The following is a 22,786-nucleotide window of genomic DNA, read 5'->3' on the forward strand; positions in this document are numbered from 1 at the left end:
GAATTCAGGGAGACAGTTCAGCCCTTGATTCTCTTTAAAGGGGTTGCATGGCTTTTATTGGGTTAAAATATTGCTGTGAAAGGTGCATGGTGTTCTGCTGGGCAGCATCTCCCACCAGAGGAATGGAATTGTTGTCAGCCCACACTTGGTTTGTGGGAAATGAATGTTGGTGCTGATTTTCAGAAGTGCCTGACTTGAGCACACAAAGAGTTTAGGGAAATGTTGTAGATGAAGCAATCACACGTGGGTATTAAACATGGCTGAGGAGTGGGAAGCAGTTCTCTTGTTTGTTTGTAAAATGCTGCTGTGGGCACATGACACACAAACACACACTCCAGAGCTGCTTGCTGACACTGAATTTCCATCCCCAGAGCATCACACTGCATATCCTGGGCTCAGGAATGGGAGCAAAGGTCAGGCCCTGCTGCCAGCAGCTCAGACAAGGTGGAAAGGAGGCCAAAGTGCAGCCCTGAGCCCACATCATGGGCCTGGGGGCAGACACAGTTTGCAGTTTATTCTCCCTGCTGAGAATGTTTCATTCCTGAAGGTTTTATCAGTGTTGAGCACAAGCTTCCCCTGGTTGCTTGGCTGTGTGGAATTAAGGCTTTTACTGGAATTCAGACTTAAGCAGCTTTGGCAGGGATTCATCCTGGATCTGACTTAGGGGATCCTCAGGGTCAAGATCAAGGTTGTTTGAGTGGAGCTGGGGTTTATTTATGTGCTGAGAGATGGTGGGCTCAAGCACAATTTCTGAGCAGGAAAAGGAGATTCATGAGTGAGAAACTTGGGAGATCTGTGTGGTCACACCTGGCCTGGCCCCATTTGCTGACACCAGAGTGTGTTTTTACAGGAATATCCTGGACAGGTGTGTTTGATCTGCTGGGAATTCACCTTGAAACTCCCTGTTGGAACCCAGAAACCTGGGAGTTTTGGAGAAGCTTCCAAATTTGAGTGATGGAGTTCAAATCACTGGTGTGTGGTTAGAATAGAAATGTGTGATTTCATATGGTGAAGCGTTTGGAATTTGAGGTTTTAGAATCTGTTAATAGGTATGGGACAAAATGAAAGATTTGGGGTGTTATCTTCTTTCTGTTTCTTCTTCATGATTTCAAGTAGCAGTTTCTGGTTGGATAGTGCAGCACTGCAGGTCACAGGAGTTTGGTTATTGGGTCAAAAGTGTAAATAATATAGGTGTTAATTCTCTATTGGACTGTTTGGCTTTAAAAGCTTGTAAGTTCACCTCCATTTAAATCACTTTTAGCTGGTAGCTAGAAACATTGCAGAACTCTCTGTACTTTAAATAAGATTTAATAAACAACCAAGCCCAGACATGAGAAAATTCATCTCCTTTGGGTTTTGAATCTTAACACTACATAAAGAAAAACAAAAAATAAAAGCAAGCCACTAAGTAGTACAGTTAGCACCTTGACAGCTCCCCCAATGCAGGAGGATCCCCATGAAGAGGTTGGAATGAGGATGATGAAGGCAGAGCTCCCTGTGCCACCTGCTGCATCCCTTGGCAGCTGGCTGGGAGGAGAGATTTCATTTTTCTGCTCTCAGCTGGGCCCTGCTGGGTGTGAGATCTGTGCTGGAAAGTCACTGCAGTGCTCTGGACTCTGCTGGGGCACAGGTCAGGCTGTGAGGGGAGGGACTGGCTCAGGTGGGGGCAGCTGGGGCAGAGTGAGGCTGAGAACTCCTTTAACATCTCGGATTTCTCCTTTTTAGGTTATTCCTGCCGAAACCTCTCCACCTCCACTGCCCTCCAGAGTAAGTGTGAAGTGTAAAAATCCATTTTTTTTCCCTTGAAATGCTCTGGAGCAGGAGCTGAGGCCAGCCTTGTGTTTGCTTGCAGACAGAACCCACGTCAGCTGTGATATCAAAGGGGATGTTGCTGTCGTGCGCTTCAACACACCAAATTCCAAGGTACCCAAAATTCCCACTGCAGCCTAAGAACTCTCCTGACCTGCAGCCTCACAGAGTTCAGAGCAAAGGAGGAGTAGGAAAAGAAGATTTGGGGATTTTAATGAGACATCTGGAGGTGCCTTTTGTGTGTGCTAAGCTCGTTTGGATCTCTGCTAGGCACAAGTTCCAAATCTTAAAAAAAACTTTTTTTTTTTTTTTTTTAATAAAATCTTGCTTAGCTCTTTTATTTAGGTCAGTAAAAGAATGTGTCCATACTTCAGTAATTTGCAATAAATGCATTTGATTATATTATCATGAATACAATATAAATAGAACCTAATTCTCATTTTCTAGGTCAACACAGTTGCAGTTGTTCAGGTACCAGGAGGCAGGAACTCTGTAAATGACATCTAAGGAATACATCTAAAAATGCATTTTGGAGTCTCATAAGCAGTAGTGAATTTCAGATGTCATCTCACAGATGGAAATGCTCTTTATGAGCAGTGGTAGAGCTTGCAATCAAAACCTGGTTTTTAAAGCAAAGCAGCTGAGCTGCTCTGATACACAAGATAAAGATTTAACTACTGCTATAAAAATCTTTCATTAATTGTAACAGAGTAGGGGTTTTTATATACTCCTTTTCTTTGAACAGCAACAGCAGTCTGAGGCTTGAAATATTCTATTTTATGTGAGGATTTGGTGGTACCTAAAGAACCCAGGCTGGATTTGTCCTGCTTGTTGCAGCCTTGTAGTAAAGCTAGAGGGATCTGGGGAACGTGTCCCTGCTCATTGCAGGGAATTGGATGAAATGACCTTGAAAGGTCCTTTTTATCCCAAACCATTCTGTGATTATGCAGAAAAAAAAAAAAACCAACAGTTTATGAGTTCATTTGGGACCACAAACCCAGTGTTGGGAAGGTTAAACTTCCTAATTGAAGGTGCCCTGCTGCAGAGTTTTCTCCTGGAGTGGGTTGTGTGCTAGCACAAGGCTGAAGTGACTTGCAGCAGATGTTCCAGCTGAGCTCCTGCTGACTGCTGGTGCTGCTTTGCTGCTTCTCTCCCAGGTGAACACCCTGTCCAAGCAGCTGAGTGCAGAGTTCACTGATGTCATGAACGAGATCTGGGCCAACGAGGCTGTGAGGAGCGCCGTGCTCATCTCCTCCAAGCCAGGCTCCTTCATTGCTGGGGCTGATCTCAAGTAAGCACAGGGCTTCAGGGGCTGATGGAGCTGCTGAAATCCAGCAGTTTGGCCCTGACATCTCCCTGGGGTGAAATCCTCACACTGGGGGTTTCAGAGCAGCTGGGATGAAGTGAGGATCTCAGCAAAGAGGGATGTGGCAGGTCCTTAAAGCCCTCCTGGCTGTGCCACTTGGTCACTCCTTCCTGCAGCCAAGAAAACCCATCCTGGCTCTGGGGTGGCCATTGGGGTACAGCAAGAGTGGATAATTCACATGCAGGGCTGGTTTAAGCTGGGTTGGAGTGCCTGGCAGCCTTCCAGCCTGGCCCCTGTTTTGGGCAGGGTTTGGCACTCTGCCCTGTCACGAGCAGCCTCCCAGGGTAACTTTTCCAGGGTGTGGGATGATCCTGTGGCACCTGGAATGTCATTGGCTCCTACTGCTGACACTGACAGGACAGAATAGTTGCTTAAAGACAATAAAAGCCAGAAAGCTCTGAGGAAAGAAAGTAAATTTAAAATAGACCCTCCAAATGTGTGACATTTTTGGTTGGCTTTGTCCAGGGACAAAAGCTCCATCCCTGTTCAGCAGGGAAGGAGGTGAGCAGAGCAAAGGCCAGGCTGTGGTTAAGAGGTGTCTCCTGGCCTCAACACCTCCAGGATCCCAAATTACTCCTCTCTGGCAAAGGCTGTGAGCCTCCAGGAGGATAATTAGCACATGGAGTCTCTAATTGGCACTGTGGCATCAGAGCAATGGCCATCTGCTCCTCTGGGGAGTGATTCTGGGCTCTTTCCTCCACCCTTCCTGACAAATGTTTTGAGGCTTCCTGTGACCCTTCCTTCTCTCCCAAAGAGCCCTGGCACAAGAGATCCCATTCAGTGCCTCAGGCACAGCCCATGTGCAGGGTTTAGACCAGACCCTGCTGGGTTTAGTCTCCCTGTATTGTCTGATCAAAAACTGGGGTCTAAACAGCTCTTGCCTGCCTGTCAGGCACTGGAGATTGTGGGGAAACAGGGACAAACTCATCAAAACCTCTCATTTTCCTGTTCCTTTGTTGGTGTTTTTCCCATCCTGATCCACTTCTCCTCCCCCCAGCATGCTTGAAGCCTGCAAAACTGCTCAGGAAGTGACTCAGCTCTCTGAGGATGGACAGAAGATGCTGGAAAAGATTGAGAACTCTCCAAAGCCTGTGGTTGCTGCCATCAGTGGCAGCTGCCTGGGAGGAGGACTAGAGGTACTGGGCAATCCTGGGGCTCCCAGCAGGAGTGGGAGCTGACTCTGCTGGTTCTCTGCTTACCCAAATGGTTCCAGCAGGACTGGTACTGTGAGATGAATTTGGGAGCTGATGAGGCCTCATTATATCATGTAAATGAGTTTGTGGCAGGTTAATGGCTTGGTTGTGCTTCAGGGCCCTGCCATGTGAGTTCTGCTGCTGCTGTGGAAAGAGAGCAAATCAAATCTGAAGCTGTGTGAGCCAGGCTAATATTTAGATGAGAGTCCAAGGGAAAACTGGTTGTTTCCAGCAGGCATTGGATCTGCTTCAATGCTGCTGGCAGAGTTCAGCCTGGAAATTGCTGCTTTTCAGATGAAGTGAGTTTTGTATCCCAGCAACTTCCATTCTCTGTGGGGCTGCTGTGAGAGGGGTGAGTGTGGGGACCCTGCCAGCAGCACCTTGGCTGGGTCTTCTGCCTTGTCATCTCCATCCAGGATTTTGTGAACTGCAAGGCTCTGCTGATTCCTGGAGCAGAGTTGTTATTAAAACAGTGTCATCTTGGAAGAGTCTTTTCAGTTTGTAGTGATTTCTCAAGTTTTTTGCACCCACTGTGCTGACTCACCTGGACTTGGCAGTCCAGGGATAAACCAGGAATTGTGGCTGATCTGTAGATGGGACTGTGCTTTTGGAGTAGTGCATTAATTAAGCCCTTGATGATCTAGGTGAGATTTAAAATCACCTTGGGAGTTTGATGTTTCATCTCACATTTGATTGGTATCATCCCCCAGAAGAAACCATCAGTGAGCACACAGGGAGTTGAGACAGGAATTGGGACAGGAGAGCTGTGGGGTGGGTGCCCAGTTCTGCTGTTCTCTTTCACAGGGAAACCTTTCCTTGTCTTTTCCATCTTAAGGTTGCCATTGCCTGTCACTACAGAGTAGCAACAAAGGACAGGAAAACAGTTTTGGGAACACCTGAAGTGATGCTGGGTCTCCTGCCTGGAGCAGGGGGTACTCAAAGGCTGCCAAAGATGGTGAGTAAGAGGAAAAACTTGACCCCAAAGCCCCTTCTGCCTGGCAGGCTCCCACTCTGAACTCCTCTTTGTGCCCTTCTAGGTGGGACTTCCTGCTGCCTTTGACATGATGCTGACTGGGAGGAACATCCGTGCAGACAGAGCCAAGAAGATGGGGCTGGTTGACCAGCTGGTGGAACCACTAGGTCAGAATTGGTGTCCCTCAGTTCCCTGATGTGCTGCTGCCTGTCAGGGAACCTCTCCCCTCATCAAAATGTGTGCAGAGATCTTGTGGGGAATCCCTTACAAGCACAGGGACCTTGAAATGTGAGGCTGCTGCAGTAGCTGAGTGAAGAGGAGAGGTCAGCATGGAGGGCAGGCCTGCTGGTCTCCTCTTTAAGCTAATTATCCAGATAAGAGCCCACATTTGTCATTTATCATGTCAGAGGACAGATTGCAGCCTCTAATGGAAGGACAATAGATGAGTGATGTCTGTGTTTGTGCAGCCTGCAGATGGTGATCCCTGACAGGAGCAGGCACCTGGAATTCCCAGCTGGCTCTCAGCTGGGTGGAGAAATTCCCTGCAAACTGCAGGATTCCAAGTGCTGAGCAGGCTGCTGAATCATGCCATGCTCCCAGAGCTCTTTCACTAGGGCAGCTTTCTTAGAAGGTGATTAAATGAGGAGTTTGAGGTCCAAACCTTCCAGAGCCTCCTAAGAGGTGCCATCAGCCCCACTCAGGAGTTAGAATGGCAGCCACTGCTCCAGCTGGCACTGCTGTGCATGGCCAGAACACACTGCTGGTGCTGAAGAAAAGAAAATAAATTAAAAGCTGCTGCTTGCCCACCCAGAGCAGTGCCAGGGGAGCCCTGGTGCCTGTGCTGTGCCACAGGCTCAGCTGGTTCCCATGGAATGGTTTGGAAAGGACTTTAAAGCTCATCCAGTCCCTGCAGGGGCAGCCACAGCTGCTCTGGGCACCCTGTGCCAGCCCTGCCCACCCTGCCAGGGAACAATTCCTGCCCAGGATCCCACCCATGGGAGCCATTCCCTGTGCCCTGTCCCTCCCTGCCTTGTCTCCATCTTTCCTGTCAGCTCCTTCAGGCACTGGAAGGTCACAGTTTGGTCACCCTGGAGCTTCTCTTCTCCAGGTGAACAATCCCCATTTTCTCAGCCTTTCCTCACAGCAGAGCTGCTCCATCCTCTGATCCCCTGCTGCCTCCTCTGGGCTCTGCAGCAGCTCCAGCTCCTTGTGCTGTTGGAATCCCCAGGGCTGGGGCAGCTCTGCAGGTGGGGCTCACCTGGGCACAGGGGCACAATCCCCCCTTTCCTGCTGCCTGGATAAACTCTCCCACTTGCTACTTGCTTAGAAGTGAATTGTTTTTTAAGAGCTCCCAAATGTGGCTGCTTCTACCCACAATTACCCCAAGCTGCTGAAAGGAAACATGAGCTCTCTGAGGAGCTGCTGGGAATCCTGGCTCAGCCCAGAGAAGCACGTAGGAGGAACACAGAAATACAAATGACATGCAAATATTGGATGTGTTCCTTGTTATCCAAACAGCAGGCAGTGCCAGGAGGGTTCCTGTTCACTCTGTGTCTGGGGAGAGCAGCTCTACCTGGGGTGATGCTTTAAGTGATGACAGAAAGCTTGCAAGGAGACAGTCACCATCAATCAGGAGGCAATTTCAGGCCATGCAGTCAGTTCTCCTTCAGCAGGGAGCTCTGCAGCATCCCCTGGATCCAGTTCTGGCATGTGCTATTTATAAAACAAAGCAGATGGGAGCAGACAGCTCAGAGCTCCAGGGTTAGGACACAGCAAAACACTGGGAGTTAAGTGCAGGTAAAGAAAACCCACATATGTGGGATCATATGGTTCTGAATGGTTCTCACAGCTCAGATTTCAAAACAAAAGCAATTTTCTTCAGAAAATTTTCTTTAGAGTATCAAAATCCAGCACTTGGTAATGTATCCAAGCTACTCAAAATTTGAAATCAGGGGTTTACATATTGGAATTTATATCAAGTTATAAAGCTGAGGGTCTCAGCCTTGAATGGTGAGAAGAGAATTTGGAAGCTGGTGAAGTCTCTCATGCTCTCAGGTTTCCAGTGAATTCTCTAAAACCCCCTGGGCATTGCTGAAAGGCAATGCTGAATTATGCAGCAGCTCTGAGCTACATTCTGCCTGCTGCCTGTTAAATCAACTGTGTTGTTTAGTCTGGCCTGTTTTTCCTTGGACTGCCTCTGACATTCTGCCAGGACAGGAGGGAGACTTCCACAGGGAGCTTCCCTGAGCTCTCAGGGTGTTTGTGCTGCTTTATCTCCTTCTTGCTGAGAGACTCCCTCAGCAGGGAGCAGCTTCTGGGTGAAAACCCTCGAGTTGTTACACAGAGAGGTGAAACAAAAAGGGCCACAGAGATGCTGCCAGGGCTGGAGCCAGCCTGGGAGAGCTGGGGGGGGCTCAGGGGAGAGGAGAAGGGTCCAGGGAGAGCTCAGAGCCCCTGGCAGGGCCTGAAGGGGCTGCAGGAGAGCTCAGAGGGACTGGGGACAAGGCAGGGAGGGACAGGACCCAGGGAATGGCTCCCATGGGTGGGATCCTGGGCAGGAATTGTTCCCTGGCAGGGTGGGCAGGGCTGGCACAGGGTGCCCAGAGCAGCTGTGGCTGCCCCTGGATCCCTGGCAGTGCCCAAGGCCAGGCTGGACACTGGGGACAGTGGGAGGTGTCCCTGCCATGGCCTGACCTTTAACATTTCCATCCCAACCAAACAATTCTGAGATTCTGTGATTAAAACCTCACAGCTGAAGACCTCAGCCTTTTGTGGAGGAGGAGAATAGTGGGGGGGAGTTTCTCATTTTGGATTTAACCTGTCTCCTCTGTTGGGGTGTCTGTGGGGTGTTCCCTTAGCTCTGAGGACTCTGCAGTGTCTGGGTGTGTTTGGAGCAGTTTGTGTGAAGGTGAATGGCCCTGCCCAGCTGCAGGGTTGTGATCTCACCAGGTTTGTTCAGCCCAAAGCTGCACATTTAGCTCCAGGGTGCAATTGGGGGCCCTGTGCAGCTTCACCAGGCACTGCTCTGTCATTAATGACTCAGAGTTTGCCCCTGGCAGCCTCACAGCTCCCTGATCAGCCCTGTGCTGTGTCCTCCTGTCCTGATGATACAATTGTCTGGAAATGAGGATCCCAGTGCTTGGAAATTGTGCAACCACCCTCAGAGGCTGCTAAAACTGGTTTTGTGCTGGCTTGCTTCATTGTGGGACAGCCTGAAGTTGGGCCAGGTGTTGCAGTAACTAAAGCAGGTGAGAGGTTTCCTGCACTGAGTTCAAAGGTTGGAGTTGGTTGGACATTGGCTCCAGCACAGGCACTTCCAGGGATGGGGAGGAGGAGAGGGAGAGAAAAGGAGGAGACTTCAGTTCCCTCATATTCCAGGTGCCTGCAGTTCTGTCAAGTTTGAGGAATAAAGAGCACAAGTGGCAAAAAGATGGTCAGGAGCTGAACACATTTCCAGAGAGGTCACAGAACCTCTGTCCTTGGAGGTGTCCAGAGGCTGGTAGAAGGTCCCTGAGCAGCCTGATGTGGTTGCAGAGTTGGGTGTAACTTGGCCCTTCTCCCACTGGGAGATGTCATTCCAGGATTTCTGCACAATGCCCTCTGTATAAATCCCCTGGGGCTTTCTTATGGTCCCTTTCCAGTGTTGGTTATACCCAGGAAAAGCCAAACAGGAGTAGGGAATGTGTAAAGGTGGTGTCTGCACCACTTCATTAGTGGCTTGTCTTCATTTTCTTCTGTCTTCACTCAGAGTCAGGATTAAAATGTGAAGGAGATGAATTTCTCATGTTTGAGCTTGGTTGTTTATTAAATCTTATCTAAAGCACTGAGAGTTTTGTAACTCTTCTAGCTACCAGTTAAAAGTGAGCAAATTTGGGCTGAATCCAGCTAGTTACAAGGTCTTTTAAAGCTCAATAATCCAATAAAGAATTAAAACTTATATTATTTATACTTTTGACCCATTAACCAAACTCCTGTGACCTGTAGTGCAGCACTGTCCAACCAAAATTTACTATCTGAAATCATGAAGAAGGAAGAAGACAGAAAGAAAACAACACCCAAAATCCTCCATCTTGTCCCATACCTGTTACTGTGTTATAAAACCTTCAACTTCCAAACCCTTCACTGTGTGAAATCACACACTTCTGTTTAATTACACAGCCATGATTTTAACTCCATCACTCAGATTTGGAAGCTTCTCCAAGGCCTCAGGTCTCAAGCAGTGTTCTCCAGGGGGTCAGTGCCAGAAAGCACAGAAATCCTGGTTTTTCTGGGTCCCAACATCAATGGAGTGGGAGCAGTTCAAAGCCCATCATGTGTCTGGTGCTGGTTTCCCTGCATGCCCATCCCTCAGGGATAATTTGTGCTGTGTTTTTGCTCTCCCCAGGGCCAGGACTGACAGCTCCTGAGGCAAGAACAATTGAGTACCTGGAGGAGGTGGCCATTGGCTTTGCCAGGGGACTGGCTAACAAGACTGTGTCTGCCAAGAAATCCAGAGGGCTCATGCAGAGTAAGTCAGCATGGAAAACCCCAAGGGACAGCAGTGAGTGTCATCCAGCTTGCCTTCTCCAGGATGTGTTTGTGCTCCTGCTTAATTCCATTTCAAAAGCAAGTTATTTCATGTTGGAATCATCCCTTGAGCCATGTGGGGTGGTAAAGAAAACCCTGCTGAGCTGGGCATGGTGGGTTCTGAGGCTGCTGGAAGGGAGCCAGGCCTTAAGGAGTGAGAGGGAGCAGAGGTACCTCCAGGGACTGTCCAGATGCAGAGTTTTAGTGGCAAATTCTGTACCAAACTCATGAACACAAGTACATGGGACTGCTCCATGCTGATCCTCAGCAGCACAGCCCAGAAATGGGGACATCTCTGGGAATTCTGCTTCCTGGGGCTCAGTCTGTCACCAGCTGTGGTGCCTGTGCCTGGGTTTCAGGTGCACATTTCTGGTGCAGATGTTGCCATTTGTGTCCCATTAGCTCTGCAGTGCATCCTGGCAGGCTGGCTGTGCTGCAGCACTGTGCTGACCCCTGTTGTGTTTCTGTCCCACCTTGCAGGGCTAACAGACTATGCCATGGCTCTTCCCTTCGTCAGGCAGCAAGTTTACAAGACAGTGGAGGGCAAAGTTCAAAAGCAAACCAAAGGGCTCTACCCTGCTCCTCTGAAGATCATTGAGGTAACCCCCCTGCAGGGCAGCTGGATCTGTGGGATTATGTGGGACAGGCAGAGGGAGGGTGATCCTTCCTCAGAATCCATCCAACATCCTCATCCTCACAGAGATCAGTTCTGAGGAGTGCTGGCTGTGGGGTAGAATTCAGAACCACTGCCCAGAATATGATCACCAGTGAGGGGCAGAGCAGCAATCCCAGCTGAGGGAAGGCTTAGCTGGAGTGTTTTGTCCATGAGACTTTCAGCTGCAGTTTTCCCCCAGTCTCTGAGGGATTCAGGAGATCTATTAAGCACCATAAAAATAGAAATTGCTGCAATTTTCACAGCACTAATTACATAATACTGTATTAGTCCCCTCTGTTACACAGACTTCCTGTTACAGACAGTCTGTGAATGAATCCTTATTGTAAAATGACTTTTCACTACTGAAGTTGTTGCCAAGACTTCTCTAAAACCTGTGAAGGATTCAGAGAACAGTGACATGACAGGAGCACAGTTCCTAAAACCCCAAGGAATGACACCTGGTGGTAAACTCCTCACCTGTCCTGTGCTAGCACAGGTGACACAGCTCTGCTCAGGGAGCAGGGACAGCACTCAGGGAGTCTGAAATGTGCCTTGAATGTTGGGGAGACAACAGGGAATCCTGTCCAAGTGTGTGTTTGCCCCATGACTGAACTGTGGTGTGTCTTTACTGCTTTTTAGGTTGTAAAAACTGGTCTGGATCAGGGGAGGGATGCTGGATACCTCATTGAATCCCAGGTAAGGAGAGGAGATCCTGGCAGGGTCAGATACTGGTTTGGTCAGAGGATCTGTGTTTACCCACAGATTTTAATTTTCTTTTTTCCTTTGCCTTTAGTCAGAGTTGGGATTGAAGTACAAGAGACTGAGTTTTGTGTTTGCACTTAGTTGTTTATTAATTTTTATCTGTTACAGTGAGTGCTGCAGCACTTGTAGCTAACAAGTTAAAAATGACAAAATTCAAAATACATTTTGAGCTGTGTTTTGCTTGTTACAAGATGTTTTAAGGCTTAACTATTAAATTAAAAACTAACACTTATATTATTTGTACTTTTGATCTAATGACCAAATACACACTCACAGTATGAGCAGTACTTTCTATCTAACTAAAAACTACTACTTAAAACCAAGAAGAAGGAAGAATTCAACACTCTAGAATTTCTTGTCCCATACCTATCACTATATTCTAAAACTCCCAAATTCCAAACCCTTCAGCATGTGATATTACACATTTTTATTTAAACTACACACCAGTGATTCTAACTTCATCACTTTAATTTTTGTGGCTTTCTCCAATGCCTCAAGTCCACAGCAGTGTTATTTTGGGGGTCAATGCCAGAAAGCACAAAAAGTTTCAAACTCCCAGGCTTCAGGGTTCCTTCCCCTACCCCAGGGTGCTCCAAGCCCCATCCAGCCTGGCCTGGCAGGAACACTCCCAGTTTGTGGGTGATAGATGCTGCTCCTCCTGGGTGAGGGAGCAGAACTGAGGTTCCATGTTGGAATTTTGGGTTTCCACACCCCACCCCCACTAGGAGCTGGCTGTAGATGTTTCATCTCTCACTCATCTGACCATGTTCTAAACACCATCCAGTCCTGCTTGAGCTTTGCAAGGACACATGGAAAAATAGAATAGAGTTTAATTGAAGGTGTTTAATTGAGAATTTGGTGGGTAGGTTCAGGGCTGGAGCAGGCAAGTGTCCTCCCCAGGAGCTTGTGTGTGACCTTTCTATTCCACACACACACACAAAGTTTTTGTTTCCTCAGCCATCTTCACCCCTGCCTTTCCCTGCCATCATAAACAACCCATCCCTAATTATTTTGTCCTGGTTTTGGCACAGCTGTGCTCCAGTTTGTTATTTTTGGTGCCACAGAGGCAGTTTTGGCTGTGCACAGTCACAGGTGGGGTTACCTGGGCACTGCCAGCTTCCATCTGATTCTCTCTGTATTTGGGTCATCCCCAAGGTCATTTCCCCTTAAATACTGGTGAAATCCATCCATTTCCCTCTTCCCTGATGTGCTTTGAAGCTCCTTTTGGTGCCAAGGCTGGGCTGAGCTGTAGCTGTCACCTCAGCAGTGCCCTCCTGGCTGTGCCCCATCCCTGCTGCTTGTGCATTCCACCCACGTTTGGTCTGGTGCTGAATAAAAGCCTTGGGATACTCTGTTCCTTACAGCAAAGAATGAATGGGGTTTTTTCTCCCAGAACAGCAGCAGGATGGAGATCTTCCCAGAACCCCTGAAGAATAATAAGTGTCAGTGTTGTGGCTTTTTTACTGCCTCCCTCTCTTCCCCCCAGCACAGGAGTTTGTAGATTCTCTTCCAGGCTTTGTTTTAGGTATTTGAACTCACAGAGCAGTGGTGAAGGAAGGTACAGCCTGCTCCAAACCACATTCCCTGCTTTTCCTTGGCAGACCTGGCTCAGCCAGCCTTTGTTTTGTGTGTGCTGATGCTTTGTGTTCCTCAGAACATTCGTGCTGAGTGCTGGGAGGTTGTGCAGGCCTTAGATTTTATTGCCTGTGATTTTCTGAAAATAGGATCAGGCTGCTGCTGTCAGAGAGAACTGACATGTTTGTAAGGATTTTTGTCAAAGCCTGGGGACAGGGTCCTTCCACCTGGATCTGTGGGGACAGTGGCCCCAGTTAATGGGGGGTGGATGTGGGGCAGGAAGGGTCTCATGTCAGGGAAGTCCAGTCCTGTCTCTGAGGAACTGGAATCATTCTCAGAGCCCACCCAGTGCCACCCCTGCCATGGGGACACCTCCCCCTGTCCCAGCCCCAGTGTCCAGCCTGGCCTTGGGCACTGCCAGGGATCCAGGGGCACCCTGTGCCAGCCCTGCCCACCCTGCCAGGGAACAATTCCTGCCCAGGATCCCACCCATGGGAGCCATTCCCTGGGTCCTGTCCCTCCCTGGCCTTGTCCCCAGTCCCTCTGAGCTCTCCTGCAGCCCCTTCAGGCCCTGCCAGGGGCTCTGAGCTCTCCCTGGACCCTTCTCCTCTCCCCTGAGCCCCCCCAGCTCTCCCAGGCTGGCTCCAGAGCAGAGGGGCTCCAGCCCTGGGGCAGCTCTGCTGCCTCCTGTGGGCTTTGCAGCAGCTCCTTGTGCTGTAGGGGAGGAGGTGGTGGTGCAGGATGGGCTGTGCTGAGCCCAGAAGGTGCCTCTCCTCAGATCTGAGCTGGTCCCTTGTCCCTTTTCTCTCCAGGTTGCTCACCTGTGCAGTCACACAGTGCCTGTCTCTCCCCTTGCCATGTTTTTGTTTGGCACTGAGACAGCTGTTTAATCCCAACAAGCAGTGGGAAAACCTCTGCTTCCCTCTTCCCTTTTCTTCCAGAGCTTTGGCCAACTTGCAATGACCAAGGAATCCAAGGCACTGATGGGGCTCTACCACGGGCAGGTGCACTGCAAGAAGAACAAGTTTGGGACCCCTCAGAAAGAGGTCAAGTAAGTGCCAGTGTGGGGTGCCTGAAGGAGCAGCTGGAGGAGCTCTGCAAGGCTGCTGGGACTGACTGAGCTGTGCATCAGAGCACACGTTTCCAATTCACTGTTTGGGACAACTGGGAAGTGATTCTCTATGCCTAGGAAGAGAATCTGTATCATAACATTATTTGTCTCCTCCAGCTTACAGTCTATAAATCATTACTTAGAAATAATAATAGAACTTCATAGATACATTAAAATAGCAAAAATATGGAAGGAAAAAGAAGGAACTAGTCTTGCATTAATTACTTTATATATCAAGCAGTAATTAACACCACACAAACTGCTTTGGTCCAAATTTGGTACTTTTTAAAAATGCACAAAAACCTCTCAATTTTATTGTTGCTTGTGGCAGCTGGCATCATTAAAAATCAATAACAAGCCCATGAAAGCTCCATTCTTCAGCTCCTTAAGGTTTATATTGCTTTACCTTTGTTCATACCAGATTAACCTTCTGAAGGCAAATGAACAAAAACTATCTACTGTGTTTTCAGCTAAATATTGTACATTTTTTATTCTAAACACTGCTTTTGGCTGAATCACTGCAGTTTGGAGGCCTCACTCAGGTGGTGCCTGGGTGGAGGACAGGAGAGTTTAGCCATGTCCATCTTTGAATGTGTCCCCTTGGTCCTTCCTTCCCTGCAGGACTCTGGCTGTGCTGGGAGCAGGGCTCATGGGAGCTGGGATTGCCCAGGTCTCTGTGGATAAAGGCATCAAGACCATCCTGAAGGACACAGCACAGAAGGGTCTGGACAGAGGCCAGCAGCAGGTCTACAAGGGGTATGTGAGTTCAGGGGGATCTGCTCTGGGCTGCCTTTAGTCACAGCTCTCCTCTGCTCTCAGCATCAGGAGCTCCTGACACTGCTTTTCTGCTGGATGTCACAGAAAAGCCTTATTTTAATATGTCCCCTGTGTCAAGGACACTGTGGTATCCCTTGTCCCCCCCCAGTGATCCCTGCTCACTGTGTCATGTCCCTTGTCCCCCCCCAGGGGATCCCTGCTCACTGTGTCATGTCCCTTGTCCCCTCCCAGGTGATCCCTGCTCACTGTGTCATGTCCCTTGTCCCCCCCCAGGTGATCCCTGCTCACTGTGTCATGTCCCTTGTCCCCCCCCCAGTGATCCCTGCTCACTGTGTCATGTCCCTTGTTCCCCCCAGGTGATCCCTGCTCACTGTGTCATGTCCCTTGTCCCCTCCCAGGGGATCCCTGCTCACTGTGTCATGTCCCTTGTCCCCCCCCAGGCGATCCCTGCTCACTGTGTCATGTCCCTTGTCCCTCCCAGGTGATCCCTGATGCAGGGTGCTGGGATATATTGCTGGGATATATTGCTGCAGTTACATTTCTCAGTTGTGTGTCATAAGGAATGTCAGTGACTGACCTTCAGCTGAGCTGAGCTCTCCTGTGGAAGGAGGGGTCAGAACACAAGAGAGACAGTCCTGTTGGGCTGGAGATGGAGTTTTGGGTGCCAGCTCTGGGAGGGAGACAGGAGGGATCCCTGTGCTGCCCCTCCAGCAGCCTGGCTGGTCCTCTCAGGAGCTGTGACAGGGCTGTCCCTCCCTAGGCTCAACAGCAAGGTGAAGAAGAAGAGCCTGACATCATTTGAGAGGGACTCCATCCTCAGCAACCTGATGGGGCAGCTGGACTACAAGGGCTTTGAGAAGGCAGACATGGTCATTGAGGCCGTGTTTGAGGACATCAACATCAAACACAAAGTGCTGAAGGAGGTGGAGGCTGTGAGTATCAGTCCTGAGCAGGACTGGCTGGTGTCCCCAGGGCTTGTCCCCTCCCCTTTGTGCTGCAGTTGGCTTCTTTACACCACCAGGACATGGTCTAAATCATGGTCAGCTTTTCTGTTCACTGGGAATGTACCAGTTCCCTGTTCAATAAGGAACTGGTGCTGACATTCCCCAATTCCTGAGAGTGCTCCAAACAAACCTTCCCTTTGTCTGATGTGGCAGTGACAATGTGATTGATGTGACAGTGATGTCCTCTGGTATCTCCACACCTTGCAGGCCTTCACCTGCTGTCCCTCTGTTTTATTCAGAGTGTCCTTTGTCCCCTCCAGGTGATCCCTGCTCACTGTGTCTTTGCCAGTAACACCTCTGCCCTCCCCATCAGCCAGATTGCTGCTGCCAGCAAGAGGCCAGAGAAGGTGAGTCCCTACAGCCACAGAGCTGTCCACGGTGGGGTGGCTTTGCTTTGGAGACCTTGTGCTCTCTCCTCAGGACATGACACAGCTCCTCCTGTGCTGCCAGTGCAAGCTTTGAGCAAGGAGCTCGTGATCTGAGGGCAGGGGGAAGGTGGATTCACCCCAAGGGTGATGGATGTTGGTGGGGCAGCTCAGCACACATCAGAAAGTGCTGCTGCACATGGGGACAGAGAAGCTGTGGAAAGCTGGAGCCAAGTGGGGCTTGGGCTGTGGTCCAGGGGACAGGAACAGGGTGAGAAGAAATGGCCTCAAACTGTTCCAGGGCAGGCTCAGGTTGGACATCAGGAGGAATTTGTTCTTGGAAAGAGTAGTGAGGCATTGGAAGGGATTGCCCAGGGAGGTTTGGAGTGTCCATCCCTGGAGGTGTCCAAGGAAGGGCTGGATGTGGCACTCAGTGCTCTGGGCTGGGGACACAGTGGGACTCTGTGATCTTGCAGGGCTTTTGCAGCCTCAGTCCATCTGAGCAGGAGCACTGATTCCTACAGTGGGCTGCCCTGCAGGGGTACCTGTGCTGCCTGGGAGTGTGAGGTGACCTGCTGGAGGTTCCTGTCACCCTGCTGAGCCTCTTCCTCATTTGCTGTGGGACCTCTGTAGCATCCAGATTGCCAACTGAGCCTCATTTGTTCATCCTTCCAATTAACATCCTCTTGCTGTTTAAATTGCCTGTGCAATGGCTCTTATGGGGGAAACTCATAGGAAGTCAGTTAACTAATTAGCACATTTTCTTTAATTAGCTTTGCAGCCTGCAGCTCAGCAAGGTGCCTCTGACTTACCCAGGGCTTGGTGCCAAGTGTGGCTGCCAGGAGGCACGAAGGTGACACACTGATGGCATGGTCACATTCACACAGCAGGATAATCTCCACTCAAACACTGCTCCCTGAAGGCTGCACTTCCCTCTCTAATGAGTTTCTGGATAGAAGCCTTAAATCTCATCCTTAAATTCACTTCCTCACCAAAGGCATTCACAGACAGCACACAGGGGCTCTGAGTGCTGCTGCAGTCTGAGCCCAGCACACACAGCAGCTGGGTGGGGCTGCCCTGCCTGCTCAGGTGCCCCTCCAGGTCACACCATGCTCATCATTTCCCTGGGGATGAGCTCAAGGATTCCCAGGCAGATTTAACTGTAAAGTGCTCCTGTAAAAATTGTACCTTCATCCTCAAAGGCAAGAGCTCCTGGGCATGTGCTGTGTCCTTGGGAAAAGAGAGAAGGGAACTGGAGGGCACTCCTGTCATAGAGGGATACAGAGTGTGCCCAGCTGATTCCTCTGGGAGCCAGGATCCCTCTGAAGCCAGCTCTTCCCTCTGCCAGGTGATTGGGATGCACTACTTCTCCCCTGTTGACAAGATGCAGCTGCTGGAAATCATCACCACAGACAAAACCTCCAAGGACACGGCGGCCTCTGCTGTTGCTGTTGGCCTCAAACAGGGCAAAGTTGTCATTGTGGTGAAGGTGAGGGGACACTGCACACAGCAGTGGGCAGTGCAGGGGCTGGGTAGGAAATGAAAGGGGTTTTGTGCACTGAGAGGAGGGTGAAACGTGTCTGTGGGCACACTGGGATTGGCTGCTCCTCTGAGAAGTGCAAGGGGAGGGCAGAAGTGCCCAGGTGATCCTCACATGTTCCTCAGAGCATGGGAAGGCACCAGGCACACGTGCAGGGCCAGCAGGAGGAGCTGGCACTCCTGCCCCACACAGCTTGCATCCCAGACAGCCTGCACAGGGCTGTCACCACCTCAGCTGCCTGGCAGGCTGCAAGGACAGAGGGGCAGGGAGCAGGAACCCCCCTCTGCTGGGTTCCATCTTCAGGGACAGGGGCAGGAATACATGGAAGAGTGGATTTAGGTTGGATATTGGGGAGAAATTGTTCCCTGTGAGGATGGGGAGGCCCTGGCACAGAGAAACTGTGGCTGTCCCTTTCCTGGAATTGTCCAAGGCCAGATTAGCCAGGGCTTGGAGCAGCCTGAGACAGAGGAGAGTGTCCCTGCCTTTTTCCTGATTCCTGAGGTTGCCAGCAATGCTGAACATGTCTCTCCTGCAGTTCTGGGAGAGCTGGCTTGTCAGAAAGTGCTCTGGGCATCTCCAAATACCAGTGGGGACACAGTGCTGCTTCCCTGAGCCTCATCCCCACCTCAGCTGCCTCCCTGAAGGGCAGTTTGCAGCTCATCTGTTGGGGAGCAGCAGAGGTGGAACTGGCTTATGGTGATTTACCTTGTGCTGAGCACCCTTTCCTTCACCAGCCTGCTCTGGCCCTGCAGGTTCAATAAAACTAGTGTAACTAGTTCAAATAAAAACACTGGGATGGGAACTTCTGGGGAGTAAATTCATAGAAAACTGCAGACACTGCTGGGCTCTACAGGGAAAAAAGCCCCCAAAGCTCTTCTAGCAGTACCATAGTGTAGGAGATTTGGGGTTTGGGGTGTGTGAAGTGCAGCCTGGGCTGTGAACCACAGTTCTGGTGCTGCCAAGAGCTCACCTGCTGCACTGCTTTCCCCAGGATGGGCCTGGATTCTACACCACCAGGTGCTTGGGGCCAATGCTGTCCGAGGTGGTCCGAGTTCTCCAGGTGAGTGTGTCCTCAGCTACTGAGCATCCCCCAGATGAGTCATGGAAATTGCTTCAGGACAGGATGTGGGTCAGCAGCCCTGGGTCTGCTGCTTGTCCCCAGCCTGCTCTCAGCTCCTGTTTGCAGTCAGTCACGGGGGCTGGGCTCTCTGCCCCACACTGGCTCTTTAGCACCTCCTCCCGAGATCCCATCCCTTCCCCTCCTATCCTGCAGGAGGGCATCGACCCAAAGAAGGTGGATGCCATCTCCACGGCTTTCGGCTTCCCGGTGGGCGCGGCCACGCTGATTGACGAGGTGGGCGTGGACGTGGCCACCCACGTGGCCGAGGACCTGGGCAAGGCCTTCGGCCAGCGCTTCGGAGGGGGCAGCATCGACCTCTTCAAGCTCATGGTGCAGAAGGGATTCTTAGGTGAGCTGCTAAAGTGGTTTCAGCTGAAGGGTGTCCTCTCTGCTCCAGGGAAGGCAACAGCAGCCATCGGTGGGAGTAGAGCCTTGGGAGTGGAGCAGGAATCCCTCCCACAAAGCAGTGCTGCTGTTGGTCCTCTGGACCTAGAGAAGGCATGAGAGCCTGGCACAGTGGCAGCATCTTGCCAAGGGGTGAGGTAGAGCTGGGTCTCTTCCCTGTGCCCATGCTGAGGCAGCAGATGTGTGCTCTGAGGTGCTGAGTGCTGGGAGGAGCTGCTCCAGAACAAGAGCCAAGGTGGCAGGAGCTGACTTGTGTGCTTTGATCCCTGCAGGTCGCAAGGCAGGGAAAGGCTTCTATGTGTACCAGGAGGGAGTGAAGAACAGGAGTGTCAATTCTGGCATGGATGAGATCTTGCAAAAGTTCAGGGTGCCAGCAAATCCTGAAGTGTGAGTATCTGTGTGTGAGGGGCTGGCTCCTGCCCTGCTCAGCCCCTTGTGCTCTAAGCAGCAGCACAAGGTGCATCAGGTGGTTTTTGAGGGACATGGTGCTTCAAGGGCTGGAGCCAGCCTGGGAGAGCTGGGGTTGTTCACCTGGAGAGGAGAAGGGTCCAGGGAGAGCTCAGAGCCCCTGGCAGGGCCTGAAGGGGCTGCAGGAGAGCTCAGAGGGACTGGGGACAAGGCAGGGAGGGACAGGACCCAGGGAATGGCTCCCAGTGCCAGGGGGCAGGGCTGGGTGGGATCCTGGGCAGGAATTGTTCCCTGGCAGGGTGGGCAGGGCTGGCACAGGGTGCCCAGAGCAGCTGTGGCTGCCCCTGGATCCCTGGCAGTGCCCAGGGCCAGGCTGGACATTGGGTCATGGAACCACCTTGGATAATGGAAGATGTTCTGCCCATGGCAGGGGTGGCACTGGATGAGTTTTAAGGTCCCTTCCAACCCACACCATTCTGTGATTCCATGACACTGCTGAACACAGAGGCTGATCAAGCCCTTACTTTTATTCCAAATCCATCTGGACACAATCCTGAGTGGCATCCTCCAGGAAACCCTGCTTGAGTATGGTGGTTGGACAAGAGGCCCCAGTGATCCCTTCCAAACTCAGCCATTGCCTGTTTTTGAGTGCCTGCCTCAGGACACATCACAGAGCTCAGCCCTGATCCTCATGGGGACTGGGACACTCCCAGGGCTGGCTCTGTGTCCCCCTGTGCTGCCCCTGGCCAGCTGTCACAGCCTCTGTCCCACAGCTGCTCGGACGAGGACATCCAGATGCGCCTGGTGACGCGGTTTGTCAACGAGGCAGCCATGTGCCTGCAGGAGGGCATCCTCAGCAACCCCCTGGAGGGGGACATCGGGGCTGTCTTTGGCCTGGGCTTCCCCCCCTGCCTGGGAGGTGAGTGCTCTGAGCTGGGCTTTGGCCTCCAGAGCTCCCCATGGGCTGCAGCTGTGTGGCAAGGCCAGGTTTGAGCTGCAGCCTGAGGAAATGGCTTCCCAAGCAAGGAGGGTGGATATTGGGAATAATTCCTTTATGGAATAATTCATGTGCAGAGCAGGGCTGGACTCCCCATGCTTGGAGGATTTAAAAGCTCTAAGCATGTGGCACTTGGGGACATGGGTAGTACAAATATATATATATATATATATATAGTGGTAGTCGCAGCACTGCTGGGAAATCTTTGGACTCAATAGTCTCAAAGGGCTTTTCCACCCTAAATAATTCCATGATTCTGATGCTGTCTCTTGCCACTGCTGCTGGAGTTCACCAAGGGCTCTTGGACCCAAGGTGGTGCTTTCCCTCCTCCCTCCTTGAACCAAGTTCAGACTGAGGGAGCAGCCCCAAGGGGCTTCTTACAAAGACCTGGAGGGACAGGACAATGGGGAGTGGCTTCCCATGGTTAGACAGCATATTGGGAAGGAATTGTTCCCTTGGAGGGTGGCACAAGGTGCCCAGAGAAGCTGTGGCTGCCCTTGGATCCCTGGAACTGTCCAGGGCCGGGTTGGACATTGGGGATTGGAGCAACCTGGGACAGTGGGAGGTGTCCCTGCCATGGCAGGGTGAGACTGGATGGGCTTTGAGGTCCCTTCCCACTGAAACCATCCATGCAGCACTCAAGTGCTTCTGCCCAGCTCAGGTGAGCAGGGAGCAGAGTCCTGCCTTACCCTGCTGAGAAATTGGGGGGTCTCTTGTGGAGAAGGATGAATGGGACAAAGCCATTGCTTCTGGATGCTGGGACCTTTCCAGGCTCTTTGGTGCTTGTGTCCCCGTCCCAGCTGTGTCCCCGTCCCAGCTGTGTCCCCGTCCCAGCTGTGTCCCCGTCCCAGCTGTGTCCCCGTCCCAGCTGTGTCCCCGTCCCTGCTGTGTCCCCGTCCCTGCTGTGTCCCCGTCCCTGCTGTGTCCCCGTCCCAGCTCTGTCCCCGTCCCAGCTCTGTCCCCGTCCCAGCTGTGTCCCCGTCCCAGCTGTGTCCCTGTCCCTGCTGTGTCCCTGTCCCTGTCCCAGCTGTGTCCCTGTCCCCACAGGTCCTTTCAGGTTTGCAGACTCGTACGGCGCCCAGCGGCTCGTGGACAAACTGCGCAAGTACGAGGCCGTGTACGGCAGCCAGTTCACACCCTGCCAGCTCCTGCTGGACCACGCCAACAGCCCCAGCAAGAAATTCCACCAGTGAGGTGGCTGGTGACACCCCAACAGCTCCTCCAGCTGGGCCCTGGCTCCCCACAACATCCCATTCTCCATAGGTTAATCTCCAAAGCTCCCGGGAGAGGAGGGGAAGGAGGGGGGCAGCTGGTTGCCTTATGGCTTGTAGTCATTTCAAGTGCCTTATCAGCCACTGTGTGTTGGGCACATCCGTCCTGTGCCAGCTGGGTCTGGGGGCTCTGTGCTGGGGGAGGGAATTCCTGCTGCCTCCACCTCCATGCCTGGCCTCCAGAGCTCCCAGTCTGGCCAGTAGCATCCAGCTTGTGGCTGGAACCGAGGCCTTGCCTTTCCATAAACATCCACCAAAATAAAGCCCCATCTCCTGAGTTTGGACTCCTGCTTCTCCTCTGTCTCCCTAAGGGAAGGGTTTGACTCAGGCAATGGTTCAGTGTCCATGGTGTGCTGGGTCCCATGGAGGGGCAGGATGGCAGCAGTGCAGGACAGCACTGTCACCTCTGCCATCACTCGGGGACTGTGAGGAGCCTGCAGCTCCCTCTGCTGCAGGGTGATCCTGGCAGGTGATCCTGGCAGATGGACCTGCCTGTAATTGCAGATGGAGCAGCCAAGGGCCAGAAGGGCCCCCCGTGGGGAGAGATCAAGTTAAACTAAAAGGCTTTAAATCTCCAGGCGCCTGTCACTGGTCTGCCCCCCCTCCCTGGCTTCCTTTCCAGCTTCCAGCCATTTTCCTGCTCCCTGGCAGGCCTTGGGCCAAGAGCTGAATGCTACTGCTCTTCCTGTCACCTCTCCCTGTCCTTCAAACCTCCCAGACTAAAACTGGGCCAAGACATCATCTCATCTGCCTCTGCTGAGTGCTGGGTGAGGCATGGGGCTGGTAACCAGCCTTCAGTCCTCCTGGGCAGTTCAGCATTCCCAGAACCTGCCCCTGCTCTGGGAGCAGGGCCTGGGATCCCTCAGGCTGAGGGGGCTTCCTTGCAGCC

General features: G+C 51.6%; 1 protein-coding gene across 1 annotated transcript; it reads left to right on the forward strand.

Annotated features, from left to right (window-relative positions):
- Positions 1–1,821: 1,821 nt before the first annotated feature.
- Positions 1,822–22,181, forward strand: HADHA (hydroxyacyl-CoA dehydrogenase trifunctional multienzyme complex subunit alpha). The gene is made up of 18 exons (XM_079298310.1): positions 1,822–1,923; positions 2,967–3,100; positions 4,173–4,311; positions 5,204–5,323; positions 5,406–5,508; positions 9,726–9,848; positions 10,388–10,506; positions 11,202–11,258; positions 13,841–13,950; positions 14,632–14,766; positions 15,548–15,719; positions 16,052–16,138; positions 17,505–17,645; positions 18,688–18,756; positions 18,970–19,165; positions 19,494–19,608; positions 20,403–20,548; positions 21,674–22,181. Exons 2-18 carry the CDS (start codon positions 3,012–3,014, stop codon positions 21,817–21,819), a joined length of 2,067 nt encoding a protein of 688 aa, XP_079154436.1. The 5' UTR covers positions 1,822–1,923; positions 2,967–3,011; the 3' UTR covers positions 21,820–22,181.
- Positions 22,182–22,786: the final 605 nt, after the last annotated feature.

This window comes from Erithacus rubecula, assembly GCF_903797595.1.
Source record: "Erithacus rubecula genome assembly, chromosome: 2".
NCBI classification, from domain to species: Eukaryota; Metazoa; Chordata; class Aves; order Passeriformes; family Muscicapidae; genus Erithacus; species Erithacus rubecula.